This window comes from Lithobates pipiens, unplaced genomic scaffold (genome assembly GCF_037356315.1).
Source record: "Lithobates pipiens isolate NorthernLeopardFrog02 unplaced genomic scaffold, aLitPip1_a1.2 Scaffold_8, whole genome shotgun sequence".
Lineage (NCBI taxonomy): Eukaryota > Metazoa > Chordata > Amphibia > Anura > Ranidae > Lithobates > Lithobates pipiens.
Genome location: NW_027507903.1, coordinates 88,842,740 through 88,868,115, shown reverse-complemented (window position 1 = coordinate 88,868,115; position 25,376 = coordinate 88,842,740). Strand labels below are relative to the sequence as shown.

Genomic DNA, 25,376 nt, shown 5'->3' with positions numbered 1-25,376 from the left:
AAATGATATAAAGTTTATTGATAAACAACAATTCATATCAAAAACACTCAAAGAAAAATAAATAAATAAATCTTCCACCATTATAAAATAAAGACGACGTTGTCTATGAATTAAAAACATCAAAACACCACTCAGACAGCATATACATAGAGTACATGTACGTTGAGCAAATCCAGCTGATGAAAGAGGTGTATCTAGATGAATCAATCTGATCACAACACCTCGCAAGCAGAAGGATACCCAAAGAATGATCAGCAAACAAAGCATGTGAAAGAATGGAGCTAATGGCCGGCGCAGGTGTATGACAGAATGCTGCACATCCAAAAGATCAGGCTTGACTTCAGGTTACCCACCTACCCTCAGCTCCTGGAGGGAACCTCCGCTGTGAGTGTTCACAGCATTGAGATCCAGATTTCTCCTTTTTTGGTTTGAACCATATGGTCATATTTTCTATGTTACTTCATCTCTGTATGTACACATAAACCAACTTATGTCTCCTGATGATATTGGCGTCGCCCCGCGAAATACATAGAGATTACAACTTCTGTCAATAAGATAATGATGTACTATGTCGGTTGACACATGGAATGTACAGGGGGGGAAATTGTATTTGCATTTTTTATAAAAAGTTTTTCTTCTTTTGATTTCTATGTGAAAATGTCCTTGTGCGATTTTTATGCAAATCAAAATAAAAATTCAGCATTTTTATACATTTCATGTATTTTTTATTCAGCACCAGAAAAGTCCCATGGGCAAATTGTCTGTTCTGTCTTATTTTGATAGATATTTTGTTTTCTGTTCATAATATTTAATTGTATTAAAACTTAAAAAAAGGTATAGAAGACCTTGTGTAAAAGGAAAAAGACTTTTTTTTTAAACCAGTTAGGTTGTTTGCATTTTTCAAGCTTATACTTAAAAATGACAGCTCACATTTAATTTATGGCTCCCATTTACCTTTGTCTTGATTATACACATGAGACCTCCTGTGTTATAAGATCAGAGCTTGCAATCACTTATACGGCCTTCCTGTGATACCACAATCATGAAAGCATTCACAATCCCTATAGTGACTAGTACAAGGCAATTATGTTATTGTGCTCATTGCCATTATAATGGCTGACACTAATCCTTACTCGCATTGATAACTAGAGAATACATACTAAAGCCTAGTACACACTATTATTTTCTTTTCATTCAACTCAGCAGGGCTGAACAATGAAAAACTGACAGCTCCGGAGAAGCCGCTGTACTAACCATGCAATATTAGTACAGTGATTTCCCATGCTGTGCTATTGTCTTCTGATGGGGGATGGCCACCCACCAGAACACTCTTGTCAGTGAATGGCTGAGACCGCTGATCGGGAGCATCTTTTTTGGTCATGCCCCATCGACAGAAGCCCCCGTCCGGCTGCAATACACATGGGCTAGCATTCGGCCCATATGTACTAGGCTTAATTCACAGCTAAGGCACAAAAAGTACCCTTGGCTCTCATAGCCCTTAATTTTTAAAGGGCAAGTGCACTCCCCTCTCTCCCTTCAAAGGCTCCTCCTTAGCAACAATGAAATGGCTATTCAGTCCACAAATATTAACCTCACACACTTAAAAATGCCACAGCTTACCCCCAGTTACTGTTTACTGCTTCTCCTGGAACAAGCCCTGTAATGTATTGTGCATGAAAAACAATGCTGCCATTGAGATTAATGGAATACCCATCTCCTGCAAAATATGGATAGACCAAAGCAGTCAGAAACAGGTGAGACGGCTATGTTGGGTTTGTATTAACATTTCATTTTTTGGTTTCTCAGAGGGACAATGAGCAATGAGAGTCCTTTTAAGAGTGCACTTTTGAAACCACTCTTATTTTTGATAATGGATATAAGACTATGATTGACAGTGAAATTTAATCACTTTGCCAACCGTGATTTAAAAGCAGGCATAGTGATTCAGGTAGACAGTGCTGGCACATGACCTAACATTGCGGAGCTTGCAATAAGCTAGATTGTGCACATTTATAATAGGCAGCTATATGACATAATAACATGTATGCATTTAGGCAGGCACTCTTGAGTATAATAAAATTCTAGTGTCTGTCTGTTGTAAATGACCCTGAGAACTTTTTTATCTTAAATATTTCTACAATATTTCATATAAATGTATGTATTATAAAAATATAATTATTTCCTTGAATACTTGCCAATTTAATTTCATTGTGTAGATATATGGCAGTCTGCAGTGATATATAAAACAATTGTAAAGTAACATACTGATATATGACACAGTTTTTGTCAAATACTTTTAGTTTGTGTTGTATGTCAATATTGTAGGACCAAACAGTGGATAATCAGTGTATTGTATGCATACCGGTGACATAACTATACAGTCCCATTTTCTGTGGAGGTAAATAAATTGCATGATCATACCTAAACATAATATTTAATTTAAAAAAATAAATTAAGAATTGTACACTTTGAGTTATGGTTAACGCCAATGCATATCCCCAATATGAGCACAAGATATCCATTTTAGCACTGGTTTCAGTAGAAAAAGCCCACTTAGGTGGAAAGGACACCATTAAAAAGATATAATTTTGAAGTTAAGCAAAATCTTTAGACACTGCTTCTACAAAATTGGGAGCTGACATCAATATTCCAATAGTACAAATGATGGTAAAGACAGAAAATGCCATCAAACACAACCGGTCCACCACAGAGGCAGCAAACTTCCATTCATTACATATGATTTCATCCTCATCTTGGTCTCTGAACCTATTGGCAATAAAGCGCAGTTCTTCCAAAATCTTGGCTAAGTCATGGTCACCTTCAGAGTGGCGTGTGTGGTGGATTAGATTTTCATCATGGGTTGGTGAACAGGCCATTCTGCCACATATTACTCCAGAATCGGTAGTAGGTGTACAATGAATTCCTTCTAAACCTCGAAAGCCAATATAAAGCATGTTTCCATTGCTGGACTGCTGACCACTAACAGTATTAACTTCCACGCTGTTCATGCTGCAGCGTCGCTGATGTTGCTGCTGATGTTGCTGCTTATTAATGTGTTGACAAACAGGTCTGACCTTGTCTTCTCCGGGTCTTTTCATTCTCAAGAACCAAGCACACCAATTTAGAAGAATGATTCTTGTCTAGAAGAAAAGCAAGATAAATACCATCAGAGTTCCATATATTTTCTACTTAAAATTTTAGACCAAAATACAGATTGCTTTATTCTACAACAATAAAGCTGGTCGTGCAAAACAGAATGCAGGCCAGTTATAAAAGAAATGTGAGAATAAAGCTAGCTAAATACATCCCAGGTGCATCAAAACAAAAGGTCTTCAACGTCTATCACAGCCTGAGTGGAAACCTCTATGGAGAAGAAGTGATCTTTTTGCAGATTCGACACACCTCTGTCTAAGCCCTTGTACACACAGTCGGAGATTCCGACAACCAAATCCGTCAGAGTAATTCTGACGGATTAATTCCGGAAGAGGTCCGGAAGTGATGTTGCATACACACGGTCGGACTAAGTTGTCGGAAAAACCGATTGTACATAACGTGATGACGTTATTTCATTACGACGGGACTACGTTTAGGCCAGTAGCCAATAGCTTTGGTCTAGGAATTTGATCTGAGCATGCGTGGCACTTTGTCCGTCGGAGTAGGCTACACATGATCGGAGTATGTCCGATCGGGGCATTTTGTCGGAAAATTTTACCGGCAAGTTGGAAAAGTTGGTCCGTCGGATATTCCGATGGAAACAGTCCGATGCAGACCACACACATTCGGAATATCCGACAAAACGGTCTGATAGGACACATTCCGTCGGAATCTCTGACCGTGTGTACAAGGGCTTAGAGCCTGAGCTCCCTAATCAGTGGACTATTGGACTGACTCATCGGGGGGCATGTCCCTTTAATGAGACCCCTATATACACACATACATACTCCTACTCTGCAGCTACTGGCAAAGGACAGGCCTTTCTACCCAAACTGTGGCTGCTCTAGAAAGAAAATGAACCATAAGAAATCAAAATCTTTTGTTTTCATGTACCTAGAGTTCAATTGGACTTTAAAGAGCATCTTTTCATTTTTGTTTTTAATAAATTGAGAGAAGTATCTTCTGCATCATTTGCCCCCTGTATTGGTGGCGTTAATGTAATATTTTGCCTGCAGTACTGTCACATCTTTTACATTAGACAAAGATTTTAAAGAGGGGTCTATTTTGGGGAAAAAATCATTTCTACAAATGTTATTAGTGTACCTAGTGAATGCTCTTAGAAATGTTGCAGGCCCTATTTTGTGATAATACCAGCCAAGTGATTTGGATCAATGGCAAAAATAACTCACCCCTTTTAACACATCAGTCATGGGCTCATAATTTTCAGGCTGGTATAGGTCTTTTTGGTTATGAGCAGAATAATTCCAATAGAAATAATAATTAATAAAAATGACTGGCCTGTTTGGAAGGCATGATCACATGGAAAGAACTAAGGTCACATGCTTCAGCTATGCTGTACCTTGCACTGGGGACCCAAGGGAAAAGGTAATAGCTCTTCACGAGTACAATGGTATTGAAGCTAGAAGGCTTGATGACAACTTTAATCTGGTGCAGTCTAATACTTTATCTTGAGGCCTACAGTGCCTTGAAAAAGTATTCATACCCCTTAACATTTTTTCATGTTACAACCAAAAAGTAAAATTTATTTTATTGGGATTTTAGGTAATAGACCAATACAAAGTGGCACACAATCGTGAAGTGGAAGCAAAATGATAAATGGTTTTAAAAATGTTTTACAAATAAATATCTGAAAAGTGTGGCATGCATTTGTATTCAGCCCCCTTTACTCTGATACCCCTCACTGAAATCTTGTGGAACCAATTGCCTTCAGAAGTCACCTAATTAGTAAATAGAGTCCACCTGTGTGTAATTTAATCTCAGTATAAATACAGCTGTTCTGCGAAGCCCACAGAGGTTTGCTAGAGAGTCTTAGTAAACAAACAGCATCATAAGAGGCCAAGGAATACACCAAGCAGGTCACGGATAAAGTTGTAGAGAAGTTTAAAGCAGGGTTAGGCTATAAAAAAATCCAAAGCTTTGAACATCTCACAAATCACTGTTCAATCCATCATCTGAAAATGCAAAGAGTATGGCACAACTGCAAACCCTACCAAGACATGGCCATACACCTAAACTGACAGGCCAGGCAGAGCATTAATCAGAGAAGCAGCCAAGAGACCCATGGTAACTCTAAAGGAGATGCAAAGATCCATACCTCAGGTGGGAGAATCTGTCAACAATTATCAGTCGGGCACTCCACAAATCTGGCCTTTATGGAAGAGTGGCAAGAAGAAAGCCATTGTTGAAAGAAAGCCATAAGAAGTACCATTTGCAGTTTGCAAGAAGCCATGTGGGGGACACAGCAAACACGTGGAAGAAGGTGCTCTCGTTAGATGAGACCAAAATTTTACTTTTTGGCCTAAAAGCAAAAGCTGTGGTGGAAAACTAACACTGCACATCACCCTGAACACACCATCCCCACTGTGAAACATGGTGGTGGCAACATGTTGTGGGGATGCTTTTCTTCAGCAGGGACAGGGAATCTGGTCAGAGTTGATGGAAATATGGATGGAGCCAAATGCAGGGCAATCTTAGAAGAAAACCTGTTAGAGTCTGCAAAAGACTTGAGACTGAAGCAGAGGTTCACCTTCCAGCAGACAACAACCCTAAACATACAGCCAGAGCTAAAATTGAATGGTTTATATCAAAGCATATTCATATGTTAGAATGGCCCAGCCAAAGTCCAGATCTAAATCCAATTGAGAATCTGTGGCAAGACTTTAAAATTACTGTTCACAGGTACTCTCCATCTAATCTGACACAGCTTGAACTATTTTTCAAAGAAGAATGGGCTAAAATGTCACTCTAGATGTGAAAAGTTGGTAGAGACATACCCAAAGAGACTTGGAGCCGTAATTCCTGTGAAAGGAGGTTCTACAAAGTATTGACTCAGGGGGTCTGAATACAAATGCACGCCACAGTTTTCACATATTTATTTGTAAAAAAAAAAGTAAAACTATTTACCATTTTCCTTCCACTTCACAATTATGTACCACTTTGTGTTGGTCTATCACATAAATATATGCACATATGCTTTGTGTATAAAGGAGAAAGCTACAGAATTATATATTTAAAGAGTATGTACACCCAAAACTGCAAATTTTTGTTAGATCCTGGATAGCTAAATAATCTGACAATAATTTCATATATATCCAGGAGACTGATGTGGCCTTACATGAGTTCATGGGCAGTGTTTACTTTGGCATCAAATTTCGATTTAGTATTAGTCATAGTCATTTGACTAAAATGCCATTTTAGTTTTAGTTGTATTGTAGTAATCTGAATTGTTTTAATTTTATGGGTTTTGTTAAATTGTAATGCATTATTTAAGCATTTCTCATGAATTTCCAAACTCATACTATATACTCCTGGAATCAAAATCGAACATTATTATTTATGGTATTAAAGCGGGATTCCACCCTAAAGTGGAACCTCCGCTGATCGGATCCCTCCCCCCCTCCGGTGTCACAATTGACACCTTTCAGGGGGGAGGGGGGTGGAGATACCTGTCAAAGACAGGTATTTACACCCACTTCCGGGCATAGACTCCTGTGGGAGTCTACGCCATTTCCTGCCCTGCCGCGCTGTCTGCTGGGACACACACGGGTCCCAGTGACAGCGCAGAGATTTCCTATTGCGCTGCGCGACTCGCGCATGCGCAGTAGGGAACCGGGAAGTGAAGCCGATTTGCTTCACTTCCTGATTCCCTTACCTAGAATGGTGGCGGCAGCAGCCGAGAGCCGAGCGATCGATCGGCCTCAGCTGCCGGCATCGCTGGAACCCGGGACAGGTGAGTGTCCATTTATTAAAAGTCAGCAGCTGTAGTATTTATAGCTGCTGGCTTTTAATATTTTTTTTTTTGGTGGAATCCCTCTTTAAGGTTTTAACATGCCCTACAGACACAGATTTAGCCATTGTGATATATAGCCAGTGTTCATTTTGATGTCAAATTTAGATTTCATTTTTGTCATAATCTTTTAGTTTTATTTTAGTTATCTGAATTGTTTTAGTTTTAGTCCTATTTTAGTCAACTAAAATAGTTTTAAAATTAACACTGTTCCTGGGTCTGCATACATGCTATGGCTATTATGAGGGCATCTTATTCTTTCTGTTGGAATTGATAATTTTCATAACAACATAAAAAAACATATGATTTAATGCTATTGTTTACTGCACTGATCATTCAACTAGTCTATTGAGTTTGCTAAATCTCATGCAGCTGAAGTTTGTTTTGGATATTTTTGAGAATGTATTCACATAGATAATGCAATACTTCAATCAAGAATTTCAAAGTTTGTTTTTTGCCTTTAGAACACAAGAAGAAATAGCCTTTGAGACTGTAGAAAAGTTTAATGAAGTCAAGGTCTGCTGCCGGAAAAATTCATCCATAGACACATTGATGCCAATTGTTTCTGAACTCACAAGTTCTTTTTCACAATGTATTTATGGGATAGAAACAACCTGGGTTGTATTTTAATGTTCCCAATGAAATTCAACATTCATACAGTAACAGCATTTAAAATGTAAAAACAACGACATTGCTTTTTCTAAGAGTTCAATACCATAGAAAGTAGCTTATCCTCTGTAACTCTCTAACACATTTAGGAAGGACTGGGGGAATCATGCAGGTAAATTGATAAGTAGTAAGGGCTGACAGTCATTAAATGTATGAGGCTACAACTAATTGTATAACACAATGATGTTTACAGATTTGTTTTTGCATTAAAAAAGACATGAATCCTATAAATTTACATTTGACTCTGTTTTGTAGCATGCAACAAAGGAAACTGTTATTACATTTTTGCGTGCCAAGGATTTGCATTTCTCTACAGTCATTGTTATCCTAGTTTCTTAATGAGCAAATCTGTATACAGAAGAAGAGATCCTTTCATGGCATATGTGGTGTTTGAGGGAGGAAACGCATCAGTAATCTTTCATATGGTAAGCTCTCTGCATTATCTAAAGCTTGTGGCATCACTAGACCTAAGTATCTAGAGTACGTGCAGGGTTCCAGAGATGTTGATTTGCCGTGCACAGCAAATTAATGAGGTCTGTAAAAGGAAAGTCTTCCATAGTCAAACAACTATCATTCACTGTAAAACTCTACTACACCAGGTGCATGGGGTTGGAGTCTCAAAGATTCTTTTGCCAAGAGCTTTTACTTTCAAAATATTTTATTTTATATTAAAGGCACTTACATACGTAAAACAGTACACAAACTAGCAGTAGCAGGGAGGTCCTGCTGTCACAATGTAAGTAAAAAAACATGAGACATTAGTGAAAAACAGACAATATCAAGAGTGCACAGTCGGCAAGCCCTTCCTTATCGAGGGGCTACATCAATAAGAGGTAAACGGAGGGTGTCCCCCCCGGGAGAGCCCACCAGGTAGGACTATTAGGGTAACTCCCAGGAGCCCCCATCCCGACACCCCTAATAGGGAACTTGCTGTGCCAGGATGAGGGAGTGTCCTCCCAGGCCCCTCCCTCGCAGAGGGGAAAAACAGTCGGGGGATCGTCTGCCGTGGGTACCGCAACATTAAATTGGACTGTATGGTGAACTTGTCAATTACAGCTCTGTTGAGCAAACCAAAATCTTAGAACAACTAGAAGGACAGAGAAGAGAAGAAAGGAGGAGAAGAGGAGAACAGAGGGGTCGGGGGAGGTAAGCTATGTCCTGAAAGGGTGGAAGGATATAGCGAGGGAATGTTTCACAATCAATGTAAGGATGGGTGCTTTAGGGGTGAGGTCTGGTTCCTAGGGGAGGGCCTGGGGGTACCCCCGGCAGCAGAGAGATTCCCATGTAACGGGCCCAAGGGTCCCACACCTTTCGGAATTTAGGTGTGGTGTCTGACAGAATACCTGATAGTTTTTCTTGGGACATTATCCACGATATCTTCCTCTTAACTGCGAGGAAGGAGGGTTTGGGTTGCTTCCATGCGGAGGCAATCGCAATTTTGGCTCCTAATAGAATAAAATAAGTTAGTTTCTGAATGTTACCAGACATCAAAGGAATCGGGGTATTGAGTAACGCAACCTCTGGAGTTCTCGAAACCCGGCAGCCTGTGACTAAGTAAATCAAGTTGAATATTTTAGTCCAGAACGAACGGAGTCTAGGGCATTCCCACCAGATGTGGATCATGGAGCCACGAAGTTGGCACCCCCTGAAACATAAGGGATTAGCCGTGGGATATATTCTGGCTAGCCTTACTGGAGTGAGGTACCACCTGGTTATCAATTTGATGCTAGCCTCCATTAGTGAGGTGTTCTGGATCCCCCGAAAGGATCTGGCTAAGGCCAGCTGCCAGGATTCGAGACTCCCAGAGGTCTGGAGATCAGATTCCCAAGCCGTCATATAGGGGGATTTACCCGTTGGGGAAGTGAGAGCCGTGTAGATCACTGAAATACCACCCCTCTGCTCCCCGACTCCACCACACCAGGCTTCATATTCAGTAAAGGGAGGAGGAAGGGGTTTGTTTTTCCAAAGTGAGTTCAGGTAGTGAGATATTTGGTGGAAGCGGAACCTCTCTGTGTTTGGTAGCTCTAAGTGTTCGATACAATAAGCTAGGGAAATCGGACCCCTGGAATTAAAAAAGTGACCTATCCGGTATAGTCCCTTGTCCAACCACCATCTGAAGGCCTCAATGTTCAGACCGGGGGGGAAGTCATGATTACGGAACATGTGAGCAAGGGGTCTTATAGTGGAGACTAGGGAAGGCTCTTTGCGAAGGCCGTCCCATAGGGCACAGGAGTGAGAAAGGGATGGGGACATGATGGGCGGCCTGGCTTTGGGCGGGCACCATAATAAAAAATCTAGTGTATAGGAGGGTACCGCACAGCGTTCTATGGACTGCCAGTCCGGTTTCTCATATTTGGAGTAGATCGAGGAGAGTTGGGCTAGGCGAGCTGCAAGGTAGTATTTGTGGAGGTTAGGCAGACCCAGCCCCCCTCTGCGTCTATGCAGGAAGAGCGTGTTTTGCGGTAGACGGTATCCCTTATTACCCCAAATATATTTCAGTATTTTGCTTTGCAGAGAGCAAAGGTGGTCCTTCCGAACTGGTATTGGCAGGGCTCGAAAGTAGTAAAGGATTTTGGGGAGAAAGGTCATTTTTATGGAGTTAATCCGGCCAAGCCAGGATAATTCATGTTTAGACCATGAGGAGAGGTCGGTTTCCAGCTGTCTGTATAATTTGGGGTAATTGTGGGCATATAGCATCTCTATTTTAGGTGTGAGGGAGATACCCAAGTATTGGATGGCAGTGTCACTCCATTGGAACGGAAAGGATTGTTTGAGAGAGAGGACTTGGTGAGTGGGTAGAGAAACATTCAACGCCACAGACTTGGAGTAATTAACCCTCAAGCCTGAGACCTTGGCAAAGTCGTCCAATACCCGGGATAAGTTGGGTAGGGTTGTGAGGGGGGAAGTGAGGAACAACAGTATGTCGTCCGCGAAGAGTCCACATTTGTGCGTTTGACTACCGCATTGGACACCTCTAATGTCCATATTGTGGCGGACTGCGATCGCCAGTGTTTCAATGGCTATTGCAAATATGAGGGGGGATAGGGGGCACCCCTGTCTGGTCCCCCTGGTGATGGGAATTGGCTCAGAAAGGTATCCCTGCATTCGAATTTGGGCCCTCGGCTGGGAGTATAAGGCCTGTAATAAGCCAAGGAAGCGAGCCCCAAATCCCCACCTGTCAAAGAGCTGGAAGATGTACTGCCATGAGACCGAGTCGAAAGCCTTTTGAATATCTAAGGAAAGGAGGAAGCCAGATTGTCCGGATCCCCCTTCCCAATTAGACTGCAAAATGGAGATAATGTCGATCGCCCTCCGAATTTGATCAGGTCCCTGTCTGCCGGGAATAAAACCAACTTGATCCTTGTGGACATAGCGTCCAATAAAGGAGGCTAACCTATTGGCCATAACTTTCGTAAGAATTTTGAGATCATTATTAATAAGGGAAATCGGTCTGTAGTTGCTGACATCTTCCAAGTTCTTGCCAGGTTTGGGGATGACCGTGATATACGCCGTGTTAAGGTGGGGATCCAGGGGGTCTCCATTAGCTTTATGGTTACCGAGATTGGCCAGGTGGGGAGCTAGTGTGTTGGCAAAGGCTTTATAGTAAGGGATCGAAAGGCCGTCGGGACCAGGGGCGGAGCTTTTTTTAAGAGTCTTAATGACTTCCAGTATCTCCTCTGTCTGGAAGGGGGCTTCCATAACTTGTTTGTGAACGTCCGATAAGGCCGGGATGGGCAGACCCTCCAAAAACTTTGGGAGGAGGTTATCTTTGGGGGGTGGGGAGCTACTGTAGAGAGAGGTGTAGAATTTCTGAAAGGCATTCAGAACTGTGACCGGATTAGACGTGGGCGGGAGTCCCGCGCTTCTGATCCGAGGGAGGGTGCTCAGCTTGGTTCTAGGGGAGAGTCTATTGGCCAGGAGAGTGCCTATTTTATCCGCCTGTGAGTAAAATTTGTGGCCAGCCCACCTAACTGATTTTTCAGCTTTCGTGGTGAGGGCGAGATTTAGTTCTAAGCGAGTCCTGTCTAGTATGGCCGTGGGGGTACGGAGGGGGTCCTTTTTGTGAAGAGCTCTGAGTTTAGAGTATTCCTCTTCTAGCTTCAGGATGGTTGATTGCCTTTCCCGTTTTATTTGAGAACCCAATTGCATGAATTTTCCCCTAATGTAAGCTTTGTGCGCCGCCCACAGGGTCTCGGGGGAGACATCAGGAGTCGCATTAATAGAAAAATATTCCTTCAATGCTTTGTCGAGATCTATAACTCGTGATGGCTCCGAAAGGAGGGATTCATTTAACCTCCAATGCCTAGGATGTCCCCCACTCGAGCCCCCCAGGGCCGTCACAATTACAAGAGAGTGATCTGAGATCACTGTGTCAGTGATGGAGGCTTTGAGCATCCTGGGAAGGAGCGAGGAGGGGACAAGTATGTGGTCTATGCGTGCATATGATTGGTGAGGCGCTGAGAAGTGAGTGTAGTCTCTCTTTGTGGGGTTTAATTCCCGCCAGACATCGGATAGCCCATGAGCGTGTAGCAATTTGGCAATCCGTAAGCTTGCCTTTGTGGGCCTGGTTAAGCGGGGACGTGAGGGGGAGGATTTATCAAGTCCTTGATCAAAGGCGACGTTAGAGTCTCCTCCGACAATAACCGTCCCCTCTAAAAGAGGTGCTAAGGTACGTAGCATGGATTCGAAAAATTTGGCCTGACCCGTGTTCGGGGCATAGTAGGAGACCAAGGAGTACAGTTGGTCCCCCACAGTGCCCTTTACAAGTAAAAATCTGCCCTCCGGATCCGCTTTTTCAAAACTCTTATTGAATTTGCATGTTTTGGCCATCAAAATGGCCACCCCCTTGGTCTTGGATTCCGCGTTGGCTAAGAAGAACTGAGGGAAGTGGGCATGTAGGTACTTGGGACTATACCGGATAGGAAAGTGGGTTTCCTGAAGCAGAATTATATCTAGTTTCAGGGATTTGTAGTAATCGAGGGCTTTTCTCCGTTTGATGGGGGAATTAAGACCCTGAATGTTGTGGGAGGCTATCTTAAGCCTAGCAGCCTGTGGATCAGCCATGGAGCAGAGGGGGAGCCCAGCATCTGAAAACGACCTCACTTACCCAATCTATAGCTGGGTTCTTGGTAAGGGCATTGAGATCGGTGGCCCGAGGATGTCTCCCAGGATACCATGTCGACTGGGTTGGCTCAGCCCAACCTGAGGAGAAAAAAAATAGTGTCATGCAAACATTCAACGGGGGAAGCTTACCATCAAGGGGGAAGAGAAGGGGAGAAAGGGCAAGGAAAGAAAGGGTTCCTGAGAAGAGAAAGAGGAGATCAGGGCAGGAGACACCCCCCGAAATCCCAAGCAAACACAATGAAGACAACCGACCCATAAGGTCAGGAGTCCCGACCCTCAGACGCCTGGGAAAGGCCGAGGGAGGGAGAGTTACACATGTGGTCCCTCGCGGAACTGGGGACCCCTAGTCGGGTAACTACCCGAACTGTGAAAACAACTTTAAATAGCAATAACATAAAAGCTGCAATATACATAAAAAGGAACTTTTCTTTTGAGGCACGGCTAAACATAATGCCTAGAAGACACTGGGGCTAAGAAATGAACGCTGTTCTTAAGGCATAAGGAAGGATGGTACATCCAGGGGGGGTGCTGAGGAATGCAGCCCCCTGGGAAATCCTCAAAGCAACCTTAGGGCCCATTTCGAGGGTATGTAAACAAAAAAAAATATATGCGGGGTTACGGGCAGTCCAGTAGATGGACAAAGTACTGCATAGCGTCCCGGATTATTGGAGGCAATGGGGATAAGGGTAGAACAAGGGTAGCACAAGTCCTAGGCAAGGGGAGGGCAAAAAGGGTTGGAGGGCCAAACTTTCCAAGTTTGGGGAGCAGTCCTCCGGCCCTCTCCAGGACCTCGGACGGTCAGTCACAAAATGGAGAGATTGATAATGGGACTGGAAGTTGCTCAGGTGGGTGCATTATCCTTGACCTTCTTGGCTCTTCCGGAGGTCCATAACGGGGATTGTGGGCTGTTAGGAGTGGGTCGTTTGTTAGATCCCTGGCTAGGGTTAGAAGTGTCCATGTCAGCTTCTTGAGAGATGATTTTCAGCTTGGTGAGGAGCTTTTCCCCCTCGGGAAAAGTGGAGAAGGCAAAAGACTTCCCTTTGTCCGTGAACCTGACCGCAAAAGGGAATGCCCATTTGTATTTTATGTCTTTGTGGGACATTGCAAGCAAGAGGGGTTTTAGAGCTCTTCGTCTCTGTATCGTGGAGGGGGAGAGGTCCGCAAAGATCTGAACCTGGTGTCCCTGGTAATTGACGTGTTGCAGGGATCTGGCTCTCTTCATGAATTCTTCTTTCACCGAGAAGTGATGTGGCTTGGCCAGAACATCTCGCGGGGTGCCATCCTTCCTAGGGGGGCCGAGGGTTCTATGGACCCGGTCAAGTTCAAGCTTGGTAGCTGGGATGTCTGGGATTAGCTGTTGAATGAGGTCTTGCACCGCCCTGGACACATCAGTTATTGATTCTGGAAGCCCGCGAATTCTGACGTTATATCTGCGTGACCTATTTTCGAGGTCATCTATACGGGCCATGGCTATGTCCAATTGCTCCTGTACTGAGTAGATGTGTCTGGAGTTTTGGATGGATCTGGCTATGGTATCCTCCATTTTATGTTCGATCGTTTCGATCCGGGAGCCTAGGTTAATAAAATCAGCTTTCAATTCCCCCGTGATTTGCAAGGCAGTTTGGGAGAGGCCCCTCTCTAATAATTCAGAGAATTTGCCAAACAGGGCATCCATGTGGGAGACTGGGTCTGTATGAGCAGCCTCGTGGGGGGCCATGGCGGTCTGGGTAACTCTGTAGGTCCCCGCTGGGGAGGGAGAGAACTCCTGGATGGTGCGTTCCAGCAGAGAGACCGTGGAGGCCGGGGACGGTGTGGCTTCCTTGGGGAGACCCCTGGGGTTGCCTGGGGTGGCGTGGAGAGGAGGAAAGTCTGTATCTGACCTGAAATCCACTGTGCCTGCGGATCTGTGATCCTGAGACAGGAGCTGTGCTGCGGTGGCCATCTTGGATTTCTCCCTCACGTCCAATGAAGCGAACAGCGGGCCGAGATTGCGTTTAGCCAGTCCACCGGTCATTCAGAAATGTGCCCCAACACTTCGGGATTCCGCCCCTATAGCTCGGGAAGCGGAAGGGTAGCCGTGCCGTGCGGTAGGGGTTCCGTTGTTCCGCGAGGCAGCGGAGCTTTAGATGATCGCGGCCATCTTGGAAGCCTCGCGCATGCGCCTCATTGCCAAGAGCTTTTATCTAGCAGGTTACCTGGCCTCAAAAGAACACAAGGGGGAATAATTAATCTGGTCATCATCCAAAGCCAACCTGGTACTCAAGAGAATACTTAGCTGGTAGCTTGGCTGGAGAAACTCAAGACCTCTTGTAAAAATATGAAAAATAAACCTTTTAAAATGCAGTGGACTGCTAAGAGTGAATCGTATGGAATAGATTGTGGGAGAAGACTACATTATGGACCAGCAGAGCATATTATTTACACATCTATACTTCTCAGCAAATGCCTCTGGACAGCACTCACCCTCTGGGTTTAGTGTCGAGCCTTGAGACAAAAATAAATGCATAGAGAGAGTGAGCTATACCTAATAGGATAAGATCAAAGGTGTTCTTCACTGTACCATTTTTGGATGGTGCCTAAAATTTTAGGAGAGTGGAGAAGTCATCAGTAGTGCTGGACAGGCTACCAGCAAGCCCCAGCAACCATATTTGTGTATAGGTATGCCCAATATAACACTGTTATTTTTTGGGAAATAAGGTTATTAAGATGCATACTGAAGATACTCTTGATGTTTAATTGTTATATTATCTTTAAAATTACATTTGTGTCCAATAAGTCTGCTTCACATATTATGGCAACTATATGCCAAAAGAAAATTGACATGTTAAAAAACTTTAACAAATGCATGAGATCATTTAAAAATAGAAAAAATTAAATAGGATCAAATAACCATGGAATATCAATGTTATGCTAAAGCCTAATACACACAGGTCAAATGATGGGCGTCAATTGCCGGTTCAATAAAAAGTGGCCAACATTCAATCCATGTGTATGGAAGCTGGTCAGACAGAAGCCGGCCGTTCAGCCGGTTTTTCAGTCGGACGAGCATGCTGGAAAACCAGCAGCCGACAGGCTCCAGAACAGTGCTAAGACCTTGCCCCCGTGTCAGAACACAATAGCACAGCAGGGGAGTTCAATGTACTAACTTTGGATTGTTAGTACAGTGGCTCCGAACTGAGCTTCTATTTTTTTTTCTTTCAACTAGTGGTGTGTGCTAGGCTTAAGGCTGAGCCTATTCTCCAGAATTCTGATAAAGAGATAATTAGAAACAGATATAAATATAGCCTGAAACACTATCAAGTGTGTGTTTATTTATATATTATAAAACTGGAACAGTTTGTGTCTCACAAATGTATATGTGGGTAAATGCCTTCATACATGAGAAGAAAATAAGAAAGGTGAAATTATTCTATACAAGAAGAAATTATACTGTGCTTCCTGCTTTTTATTCTGGTTTGTAAGCAAGACATTTTAATTGCATTCCCAGCCATAAGATTCTAAGGAGTTCTGCAGCCCAATACTAGATCTTACGATTACTATGCATGAGACAAATTCAATACACATCAGGAGGAAGAGTATTTCCTTCCAAGTTTAGAATACCAAATTAAATCAGAATTTGTAATTTGCTTGTGCATTCTTAGCAGGCTGTACAGTGAATGAATTGAAGTATTTAAAATAGATATTATTTTTAACTGGTTATATTGGGCATTCACCATAATACTCCTTTTTGAAAGAACTTACCCATTTTGGCATTTTTCCCCCATGTGGGTCATGGTGATGATATTGCAGGACAATGACTGTTACGACCACTGAGAGACCCACAATGATCATCGTACTGGCAAAGTATTGGGCTGTAAAAGACATTGCAAAACAAAAGTAACATTTTTAGCATAGAAAGGGATTATGTTTCTTATAATTTTGTACTATAAATGATTACATCACAATGTTTATGCATGGTAGATTTAACAAGTCTGTCCCCATCCTATGTGTAACAAAAACCCAGCAACTGTGTCTCTTAAAAATCTATCTCCTGGAGTCTTTAGTAAATCACCCCCAATGTGTTAAGTACCAAGCTGTGATAAAAGCAGCTCTGTGATTATGATGCGTGCCAGCCCAGTTAATATTCTTCATCACTTTCTGTCAAGTCCACAGTAGCAAGAGGAACTGGAACCAATGGCGGATTATGTAAACACTCCAGCAAATGTTATTATGCTGTTATAAGACTGCTGAGATTTATCAGTCTGCATGCCATACAATTTCACTAGATAATGTAACTGAAACTAACATTACTGCCAAAATTGTGAAGTTGCTAGTCCAGGCTTGCAAAACTGTCAACATCATTGCAACACCTTATAGGACAGGTAATATGGAAACAGTATAGTTGTGCAGATCCACTATCAGCAAGTCAAGTGAGAACTTTGTCTTATGATAGTTTGCTCCTTAAAGTGGAACTGTTCTCACCTGCCTGTTTTAGATTCCAGCGACAACAGATTAAAGCTGTGCCCTGCAACTTCATCTGTTGATGCCTCCATCTCTCCTCAGTCTTCTAGGTTCCAGATCATACCTTTCCTCCCTCATCACTCCATTCAGGTCTCTGGACCATCAAAAGACCTTCTCTCTTTTTCTGTATTTTTTATCATGGTATAACTAACTCTCTTTCCTCTCATGCTTGGTAGGGTGATTGGGCCAGTGAAGTCACAAGGCATAAGGTGATAGGAAAAGAGTGCAGGGTTGGAAATATTGTCCTTAGGCCAATGTATATTTCCACTAGAGTGACAGAGCTTATACAGGGCTTTGTAGCCTTGATCTCAATGGGTGAACAAGGCAGCAGGAACTTGAAGTAAAGGTACAGTATGTGTGGGGCACTACAGAGAGCCAAAGGATTTCCAGAGCATTATGGGTTAGCTACAGAGATAGCACAGCAGATGCAACTTACATTGAGGTTCTATTATCCTGATTAAAACTGAAGACCAAGCCTGGGGATGAGCCGCTGCTGTGATGTACTCAAAAGGATTTTGTTTGGTGTTAGCAAAAATTATAAAGTGCTTTATTTGTGAAAAGGAGACTAGAGTTCCATCTACTCACTGGACAGATGAATGCAAAATGTAATATGCAATATGCAGAATTTTTAATATGTATCTTTATTTCTTACTGTACTACATATACAAAATTACTATCCATTCAATGTATTTAGTCTTCGATACATTGCAGTAAATTACAGTTTTCAAGCTGTAGAGCAATTTTAGAGACTCAACAAAATAATGTACTAACATCTCCTGTATTATATAACTTGCTCTCTAACTGTGTAAAACAATATATATAGTTCCAGCAATCTTACCTATTAATGGCACAGAGTCTGATGTGGCAGGCATTATTTCTGCTACCAGTAACATAAATACAGTAAGTGACAACAACACAGTTATACCTAAATTAAAACAAATATATATCAAGTTATTGCAAAAGCATGGTACTGAATTATGTATTTGCAGACTTTGAATAATACATTATTAAAACCATTACTGACTACATTATGACTTAGAAGTCCAAACCCAGTGATTCTGAGATAAGCAAATGATAACATTCACTGTACAAATGTTAACTCAAAGAACACATATATTTCTACTTCCAAGCAGTTGGTTTATAACAAAGAACATTATGTATTAAAACAGGTTGTTCTAATTACTCTTTAAATTGCTTTATTGCATAATGCTACATCTGTTAGACAGCTACTGTATGTCTTGTATTAAAGACAGATTTTAATATAACCTCTGTTCAACAGGATAGAGATTCACAATATCCTTTTGCTAGTACTTTGAGGTCTAATTTAGGGTTATATGTTGTCGAATTATTCCAATAGTTAACCTGTGTCCATACTATGCACATTAACTTATCTTATCTTAACTTACTTACACACTCTGAACAAGCATTAAAAGCACTTTAAAATAAGCCTGTACTTACCTTTTTAGCAACAGGCACTGTGGAGACATTCATCTTCAAAATTCACAACAGAGATACTAAAATCACTGCTTCTCACCCCTTTACTTTCTATGGAAGCAGCATCTTGGCAGCTTTCCAGACTTCTTATCTAATCATACAGCAGAGGATTTAAAGCAGTTTAAATGTAGCTTTTGAATCTTTGTTGTGATGTTTGGGGATGACATTCTTCACAGTACATGCAGCTAGAGAGGTCAGGTATGGTTTGTACTAGAGTTGTTTACCACTGTGTAAGGTTATAGGGTCTATTTATAAAAAAAACATTTTCACAGATATTTATCTTGCAAAGGTGAATGCATTGTATATTTTTCACACAAGTAATGCTGTGGCTATTGTGTGAATGGGGCAAAACTGAAAGTTACTTGGTTCCATGTGCATGCTGCTGTTGGGCTATTGGCACAAATCGAAAAATTTATTTTAATGTGAATATTGGCTTATCTGCAAATAGAAAATAAATGTTGTTAGGTAAAATCTTTTTAACTGTAAGCGCTCCATCAAATGTTTATTAGTCCATTTTGTGGACTGTTTGTTGGTTGAATGTTCTAAGATTTTGCACAGATTTACATGACAAATAGGCCATTATTATTTGTCAGTTGGGCGAGGGGTTCCTGGATTAGCGCAAGTTTCAAAAACATAGTTACTAACGCATAAACTTGGTTGAATGTAGTGTTATGTTAATATACAGTGTATATTATTGTTTTTTTATGTTTTACAAATCTTATTAGATTCGATTCTCTTCTAATTGAATGATTTTAGAGAATTTTTTTTCATGGAGTAAATTTTTTTAGAATATGTTGCATCTAGTATTGTTTATATTTCCGGAGAAATCCATACAATAACGTGTATAATAGTAAAATGGAACTATGGCCACCCACTAAAATATATTGGACCTTCGCACCAAAAAAAACAAAATTTTTTCTCCTTTCCACCCCGCTCCCATCCTCCATTCTCACCTAGGTGAGAATGGCGTAGACCTTTCTCCTGAAGCCTCCTGGGATATCCATGTCACATATTCCAGGAGGCTTCAGGTATCAAAAATAGCTGGAGAAGGGCAGACCTGTGGCTAGATGGGGCAGACCTGCTGTACATCATCTGGGGGCTGACTGCATGAACCAGGAAGAGACAGTCAACTCTGTATTACATCAGTATAGAGCAGTGTTTTTCAACCTTTTTCCAGTCAGGGCACCCTTGAAAAGTATGTTCAGTCTCGAGTCACCCAACTCTAAGGCTTGGTTCACATAACTGCATGTCAAAGAATGCGTGCATAATCACGCACATCCCTGACATGCAAGCGCAGTGCTCTTTAGCAGACAGCAGGGGTATCATTTATGCTCCATGGTACCTCCGTGTAGTGGCAAACACAATGCGTTTTCAGTGCAGTGAAATAAAAAAAAAGATCAGGGAATGCTTTCCCTGTTTTTCTGTGGAGCAGCCCACTGAAATAAATAAGCTGCCCTCTATGCAGTATGCAGCCGCACAGATGTGAACAAAGGGCTTGTTCACATGTGAGGTTGGGAGGGCGGTAAAACCACATGCTTGTGCTGGGCTTCAACCACATATACAAAAATCTATGCAGCTGGAAGTATACTGCTAGGTAAACAGGGCCGTGCTGCAGTCACCCTACAACTTTGTGCATGGCACATAGTTGCAGTATGGTGATGCTGAATTTAGGGGGTTAAGGAGGCGAGGAGGCATCATATTGTCTCTTTACCGGCTGTCAAATGCCTCTGAAAAGCGATTTGCACATGGATTGCTTTTCAGAGGAGTGGCATTTTCTTGCTGGTATTATGAACACGCCATAAAAAAAATCTGCTCTAATTATACAGGAATAGGGGTCAGGACTAAAAGTAATGTACATACATACACATGCATGTAAATAAACACACATGTACTCACACACATATACATATATATATATATATACACATACATATTTACACACACACACACACACACACATACATACATACAGTATCTCACAAAAGTGAGTACACCCCTCACATTAGTGTAAGTATTTTATTGGATCTTTTCCTGTGACAACACTGAAGAAATGACACTTTGCTACAATGTAAAGTAGTGAGTGTACAGCTTGTATAACAGTGTAAATTTGCCGTCCCCTCAAAATAGCTCAACACACAGCAATTAATGTCTAAACCGCTGGCAACCAAAGTGAGTACATCCCGAAGTGAAAATGTGCAGGGGGTGTCGTTGTCAGCATTGTCACTTCTTGTTCACAAGCATGTAGCTTGTCAGTCCGCACTTGACCACACCTAGTCCTGCCCACTTCTTTATGGATTGACAGCACTGCCTCTTTTACTTATACCCTCCTGTAGTGTCTGGGAGGGGGAGTAGATGAGACACAGTGGAGGATGTGGCTCAATCAGGGAAAGTAAAGAACGTTTATTAGTTGGTTTATAAGGCCTGTGCATCACATAGTAACTGAATATGGGACTTGTTCAGACTGACATATATCTGTTTTTAGTTAACACAAGGACAAACAGGATTCACTATTCATACCACAAAATACAATATCAGAAAATAAAAGTTTGCACGTTAAAACATTGGCAAGGTTAATTGGAGATTTTTGGGTGAATGCTGACATATTTGATAGGAAAATTTTATAAATAGACCCTTTATATAAAAATGCATCAAAGTGCACTTTTGTGTGAACCCGATCAAACCCATCCTGTTTACAAAACCACTGCTGTTTATGTCTGACCTGCAGACCACATAAGCACTCCACATATCAAAATATTTTCCCATTTAATCAGTTTTCTTATATGCAGTTGAGCCTGTCAGTTCTATAACAGATGAGTACATAAAACTACATATCAGTTTAAGAAAATATTTCAAACCCAAAGTCATAGGACATGCTGCGATGGCAAGACCTGAATATTAAAATGTGTGACTGCTGCACCTTGCTGCATAATAGATCTGCTTTCTGTCTAATCATCTAAATGTATTCACATATCTAGATTACAAACACCATTGCAGGTCTGATAAAAGTCAATTCTGTTTTCAAGTAACTATTTTTACCAAGTGAGATCTTTTCTCCAGAGTCTGCAGGTAGCAGAAACACTAGCAAGGCGAGTGCAGATATTAAAACGCAGGGAATGAGGAGGTTCAGCCCATAGTAGAGGGTTCTACGTCTCATTGTAATTGTAAATGTCACATCTGGATAGGGCTCTTTACAGCAGTCATAAAAACTCTCACTCCGCTTCCCAGGGACTCCTACAGAGAAAATATATTTTATTGTCACACTCTTACAACTGCTAACATACTATAAAAGTTTCCTGATGTCACATGCCCACTGCAATGTTCTTAAAGTGGAACTAAACCCAATTGGAAACTATTTTTTTTTTAAACCACAGTTTCAAAAAACATACTTGTGCTCTCAACCAAATTGTCAAACCATCCAATAGGTGGCGTCATAACTGATCAGATGTGCAGCACCAGGGCAGGTGCAGATCAAACAGAGCATAAGACGGCAGCTTCCTTGGCTGGAAAGGATAGGAGGGTTTAGTTCCACTTTAAACAAGAATTCCAGCTTACATCTACTGTAACTAGCCTTAAAAAAAAAAAAGTTAGGTGTAAACAGTAATTCTACTTAAACTGTTTGTAAAAGCAAACTGTCTAAGATGACAATTATGTTTTGCTTTGAGGAAACATCCCAGTACTTTCTGCTGCATCACTGATACCAGGAAGTGAAGGGAAACCTCCCTAGTAGGACATTAAAATTAACCTGGTTTTAACACTTCCCTACTCTATGCAACACTAACAAAATGGTTTTGGCTATACATACAATTTGGAGAAGAGATAATTGATTTTATTGTCCAAGTTCAGGATCTGTATTGAATCAAGCCACAAGGTTGCAGGCCAACGACCACTTAAATATCACTCATCTGTATAATGGAAGAAAGTTAAAAATGTCCCATCCTCTCAATATTACCAGTCTGGTGTTAAAAGGCTGTTTAACACCAACGGGTCTGGGAAATGATGTGGCTGGGTTGAGTTTACGTCCAGTTTTAAAACATTAGAACATCAATGTCTCTTGGTGAAATATTTTTTATTAGGAATGGTAGTCTTGAGCAGGGGAACAGAATACCACACGTTAGTTATTATAATAGATCTCTATGAGATTCACTCATAATGGGGCTAGAAGCCTAGAATGATAATTTTGGTAGCTTTGCTTCTCCCAACGTAAAAGCTAGATGGCATTTTTCAAATAACAAAAAACACAAATGCGGGTAAAGTGGAATGAACCAACTGATTTAACAGTTTAACAAAACTGTTACATCCTTTTTTTTATAATACATTTTTATCTTTACCAAGACATATTTCATCATACAAAATCACAAGAGTGCATTGTATCATCTACTTACAAACTATTTTAATGTACGCCCATTGTTTAAGCAACAAACAAACAGACAAAAATAAAAAATGGGAGAGGATGGGTGGTACTGCGTACCCTAACCAAGTCCATTTTCTCATTGTTTATAATATATATACATATATCTTAATGTTCCTACAGGGACCCAACAATTCGAACAGGAACCTCAAAAAAAGTGTAAATTCCTTACAAAAACTGTTACAATCAATGCATGTCTTGGATGATAAATGTCACATATGCTAATGTGCTTATGTTACCTTTTAACTGAACTATCAAGCCATCAAATAGCTGGTGCCATAACTGATCACATGTGCAACATCTTGTTAATAGAGGACAAAGCTGGCCATACACTAGTAGAATTGTGTTTAAAAATTCTCATTTTAAGATAGTTTGTTTGATTTTTTTAATAGTTAGTGGGGTCAAATTGATATTCAAGAAGTGTCAGAAGAAGAAGTGTCAGAAGAACAGAAGAGTCATACAGCTGAAGACTCCCACTGAGGCGGATCATACGGAGGATGAAGCGGAGGAGAAGCCCGAGGAAGATGCCAGATGAGAAGACAGGAGTAAGAAGAAGATGAAGAAGAAGTTGGAGAAGAAGAAGATGGAGGAAGAACACCAAAGGAAGGCAAGAGGAAAGAAGATGGAAGAAGAAACATGGAAAGAATAAGAAATTAACAAAGGACTTGTCAAAAAACATCTCTTGTCTTTTTTAACCTTTTTGACACTTTATTTGTGAAATGGTAGGGGTACATTTGTACCCCATTACCAATTCACACAGGGGGGTGGGATCCGGGGGTCCCCTTGTTAAAGGGGGCTTCCGTATTCTGATAAGCCCCCGCCCGCAGACCCCCACAACCACTGGGCAAGGGTTGTGGGGATGAGGCCCTTCTCCCCATCAACATGGGGACAAGGTGCTTTGGGGGGGCGCTACCCCAAAGCACCCTCCCAATGTTGAGGACATGTGGCCTGGTATGGTTCAGGAGGGGGGGGTGCTCTCTTGCCGCCCCATTTCCCTGTGGCCTGCCAGGTTGCGTGCTCGGATAAGTGTCTGGTATGGATTTTTGGGGGGACCCCAAGCCATTTTTTTTTACATTTTGGTACTGTTTCCCCTTAATACCCATAACAGACCTGAAGGGCTTGGTATGGAATTTAGGGTGACCCCCATGAATTTTTTTTTTAATTTTGGTTCAGGGTTCCCCTGTGGGAAAATCCCATGCCGTTTTTATCAATGAACTTTTATGTGTATTGCCAGACCGACAATTCATTATAGCCGCGAGTAGTTTTAAATTACGTTTTTTCCTTTATAAATGTCATTTTGCTGTCAGACTGTTCTAAACACAGGAAACATGGGCCACTTTACAGGCATACCATAGACACCCCCCAGGTATGAAATTTAAAGGAATATTACACTTTTATTGTTTCACTTTAAGCATTATTAAAATCACTGCTCCCGAAAAAACTGACCTTTTTAAAACTTTTTCTTTGCATTGATACATGTCCCCTGGGGCAGAACCCAGGTCCCCATACACTTTTTATGACAATGCCATGCATATAAGCCTTTAAAATTAGCACTTTTGATTTTTCATGTTCGTGTCCCATAGATTTTAGTGTTTGTGTGTTCGAACAAATTTTTGGCCTGTTCGCATGTTCTGGATGCAAACCGAACTGAGTGGGGGTGTTCAGCTCATCCCTACTCCTTATTTAAGAAATTCCACTATGTGACAAAGCCCCTGAAAATATTGAAAATATTCCTAGGATAAAATAAATTTGGACAATAATGTTGTCTTTTCTTTATCAAAGCATTTATTGATAAATGCCCCTCTTGATTTTTTTTCTCTTAACCTGTTTGTTGGAGTATAAAGCTAAGTTTGTTCCACACGTTTAAATTTACTTACTGTACACTGAATCACTACCTCTGCTGGGAGTTTACTCCATGCATTCAAAAACTCACTTGGTGAAAAAATACCTTCCAAGATACGTTTTTAACTTTTCTCCTGATGGTTTGAGGTCTTGTTCCCGTGTACTTTATCTTAGTTTCATATTGAAAATACTTCCCTCCTGAACCCTGTTCACACCCTATTGTATTTAACGGTTTCAATCATGGTTTCTTCTTTCCTATATATTAGGCTGGGTTCACGCTGATACGACACGACTGTTATATGACTATCATCCTAATTTGCCCTGCTACATCTGTCCTACCTTGGTCCTATTTCCGTCCTACTTCCGTCCGACTTGAAT

The 25,376-nt window shown here is 41.4% G+C and overlaps 1 protein-coding gene across 2 annotated transcripts in view; it reads right to left on the bottom strand.

Moving 5' to 3' along the window:
- Positions 1–691: 691 nt before the first annotated feature.
- CHRFAM7A (CHRNA7 (exons 5-10) and FAM7A (exons A-E) fusion) overlaps positions 692–25,376 on the bottom strand; it is a 353,849-nt gene continuing 329,164 nt past the window's right edge. For both annotated transcript variants that reach the window (XM_077474166.1, XM_077474167.1), the window contains 4 exons: positions 21,785–21,979; positions 18,093–18,179; positions 16,496–16,605; positions 692–3,140 (listed from right to left, as the gene is read on the bottom strand). In XM_077474166.1, the coding sequence (XP_077330292.1) occupies positions 2,595–3,140; positions 16,496–16,605; positions 18,093–18,179; positions 21,785–21,979 (938 nt within the window). In that variant the 3' untranslated portion in view covers positions 692–2,594. The remainder of the gene's footprint in view (positions 3,141–16,495; positions 16,606–18,092; positions 18,180–21,784; positions 21,980–25,376) is intronic.